Below are 2,786 nucleotides of genomic sequence, written 5' to 3'. Positions count from 1 at the left end.
GCGGGGGCGGGGCCAGCCGAAGGCACCCGAGCGGTGCGAGCGGGGGCGGAAACTGCCGAGTCGGAACCGGAAGACACGAATTGAGTCGCGAAGATGGCGGCGGCCGGTGAGGAGGAGCAGCCGCCGTGCGGCCTGTGCGGCGCCGCCGCCGCCCCTTACACCTGCCCGCGCTGTAACCGTCGCCTCTGCTCCCTCGGCTGCTACCGGGGCCACGGCGGCTGCGCCGAGGCCTTTTACCGTGAGCAGGTGCTGCAGGCCCTGGAAACCGAGCGGGATCCCCCACCGAGCCACGACCGACTGGCCTCCGCCTTCCGCCGGTTACGGCAGCTAGGCGAGGCCGAGGATGCAGCCGGGCCTCTAGGCCGCGATCTGTGGAAGAGCCTCAGCCCGGCAGAACGAGCGGGTTTCCAGCGGTTGCTGAGCTCGGGGGAAGCGGCGACACTGCTGCCGGCCTGGAGACCCTGGTGGTGGCGGCGGCGGCGGCGGCTGGGGGAGGAGCTGGGGAAGCCGCAGGCGGGCAAAGAAGAGGAAGGCGCCCCCAGCCCCCCGCCCTTTCTTCCCGCCGTCATAACCCCCCTGAGCAGCCTCCGCGCTCCCCCTCCCTCCCCGCTGGTTCCGTTCCAGCTGCCCAACGTCCTCTTCGGCTACGCCTTCGCCCTCAGCCTGCACAGCGGGGACGAGACGCTGCTGCCCGAGCTGCCCGCCGCCGTCCTTGACGTCTCGGCCGCCCTTCGCGGCCGCCGGGCCTTCGCCTCCGCCGCCGAAGCCCTCCACGCCGCCCGTTACGACGTCAGCGTCGCCGGTTATCCGCAATGCCCGCTGGGAGACGCCGGGACGGTGTTGGCTGTTGTTCAGATCTTGGAAGGGAGAGAAGGGAGAACCGACGGCGAAGACGTGGCCGTCGCTTTGCTTCACCTGGAGAGATTGTTCCGGAAGGGAGAGAGCCATTTGCCGAAGGAGGAACGGCGTCGGTTCAGCAACGCTCGCCGGAAGTGCCGCTACCTGCTGGCGTGGAGCCGGGAAGCACCGGAGACGCTGGCGGCGCTGGCGGAGGAGACGCGGGTCGTTCACGCTGGCGTGGCGCAGGAGGCGGCCGTCCTGAGAGAGGAGGCAGAGAGGGGCTGTGGGGGCCCCTGGCGGGAGCTCATTAGCGACCGGGTTAACGAAGGGTTGGGAGAGAGGCGGCTCATCCAAGAGCTGGACTGAGGAAGGGCGAAGTGAGTCGTGGTGTTTGTTAAGGGCTGGGGTTAACAAGGGTGAGATGGCGGCTGGAGAGAAGGTGCTCGTTAAGGAGCCGGGAGGAACGAATGGATGGTAAAAGGTGCTCGTTAGGGGACGAGGCTAATGAGCATGGGGGGAAGCAGTGTTGGAGGAGAGTCCTCTTGGTAAGGAGCTGCGGTGACTTGACTGTGGTAACGAACATTCACAGAAGCAGGTCAGGGAATGGCACTCGTTAAGGGAGGGGAGAGAACCCGCTCATTAAGGAACCAGGCTAACGAACATTCACAGAAGCAGGTCAGGGAATGGCACTCGTTAAGGGAGGGGAGAGAACCCGCTCATTAAGGAACCAGGCTAACGAACATCCACCAAAACAGGCCCGGGAACAGCGCTCGTTAAGGGACAGGGGAGAACCTGCTCCTTAAGGAACCAGGCTAACGAGCATCTGGTAGAATTAGCGCCAGAAAAGGTGCTCGTTAAGGGGATGAGACTAATGAGCATTGCAGGAAACAGTGTTGGAGAAGAACCCACTCTGCACTAACGAACATCCAGTGAACCCCGAACGGCGCTCGTTAAGGGATGGGACTAATGAGTATGTGATAAAGTGGTGCTGGGAGAGAACCCGCTCGTTAAGGAACTGGCCTAACGAACATCTGGTAGAAGTAGCACCAGAAAAGGTGCTCGTTAGCGGACAAGACTAATGAGCGTCCTGGGAAACGGTGTTAAAAGAGAACGTGCTCCTTAAGAACTGGGCTAATGAACATCCAGTGAACCAGCTCCAGAAAAGGTGCTCATTAAGGTGTGGGACTAATGAGTGGTGAAACAGTGCTCTTTAAGGAACAGCACTAATGAACACCCAGCAAACTAGTACTAGGAAAGCTGCTCGTTAAGGGATGAGACGAATGAGTTTCTGAGGAAACACTGTTAGGAGAGAATCCGCTCATTAGGGAACCAGATTAACGAATGCCCAGTGAATGGCATTCGTTAAGGGACGAGTCTAACGAACAAACTCCCCCCTCGGGGGCTGTTTTGGGGGTGTCGCTACCCGAGGAATAAACCCACGTGCTAACGAGGCGGAGCTGCTGATGAGCTGGGGGCACTGATGAGGGTGGGGGCCACTAATGAAGGTGGGGCGCTAATGAACGGGGGATGCTAACGAAGTCAGAAAACGGGGAGACCCTCAAGGCTTTATTCTGGGCAGGAGCGACAGGGACGCCGTGGGGCACGGGTGTGTGGGGTCCCCAATGCCGGGGTCCCGCGGTGGGGCACAGACCCCCGGCGTGTCGCCGTGGGTCCCACTGTGGGTCCTGGACCCCCACCGTGGGTCCTGGAGCCCCAGGGTGTTGCTGTGGGTCCCAGATGCCCGCTGTGGGTCCTGGAGCCCTGGGGTCCTGCTGTGGGTCTGGCCGTGGGTCCTGGAGCCCCAGGGTGTTGCTGTGGGTCCCAGATGCCCGCTGTGGGTCCGGCTGTGGGTCCTGGACCCCCAGGCTGTCGCTGTGGGTCCTGCCATGGGTCTGGCCATGGGTCCCAGACCCCGAGCGTGTCACTGTGGGTCTGACCGTGGGTCC

At 62.5% G+C, this 2,786-nt stretch overlaps 1 protein-coding gene across 1 annotated transcript; it reads left to right on the top strand.

Moving 5' to 3' along the window:
- Positions 1–93: 93 nt before the first annotated feature.
- Positions 94–1,745, top strand: ZNHIT2 (zinc finger, HIT-type containing 2). Its single transcript, XM_010570672.1, has 2 exons — positions 94–1,435; positions 1,596–1,745. Exon 1 carries the CDS (start codon positions 94–96, stop codon positions 1,204–1,206), a length of 1,113 nt encoding a protein of 370 aa, XP_010568974.1. The 3' UTR covers positions 1,207–1,435; positions 1,596–1,745.
- Positions 1,746–2,786: the final 1,041 nt, after the last annotated feature.

The sequence above is a fragment of the Haliaeetus leucocephalus genome, unplaced genomic scaffold, assembly GCF_000737465.1.
Source record: "Haliaeetus leucocephalus isolate CR32 unplaced genomic scaffold, Haliaeetus_leucocephalus-4.0 Scaffold300, whole genome shotgun sequence".
Taxonomy (NCBI): Eukaryota; Metazoa; Chordata; class Aves; order Accipitriformes; family Accipitridae; genus Haliaeetus; species Haliaeetus leucocephalus.
The sequence above is the reverse complement of the archived record's forward strand: the minus strand, read 5'-3'. Positions and strand labels throughout refer to the sequence as shown.

Coding starts and splice junctions, on each gene's coding strand:
- ZNHIT2 (XM_010570672.1), top strand. CDS start 94: ATGGCGGCGGCCGGTGAGGAGGAGCAGCCGCCGTGCGGCCTGTGCGGC.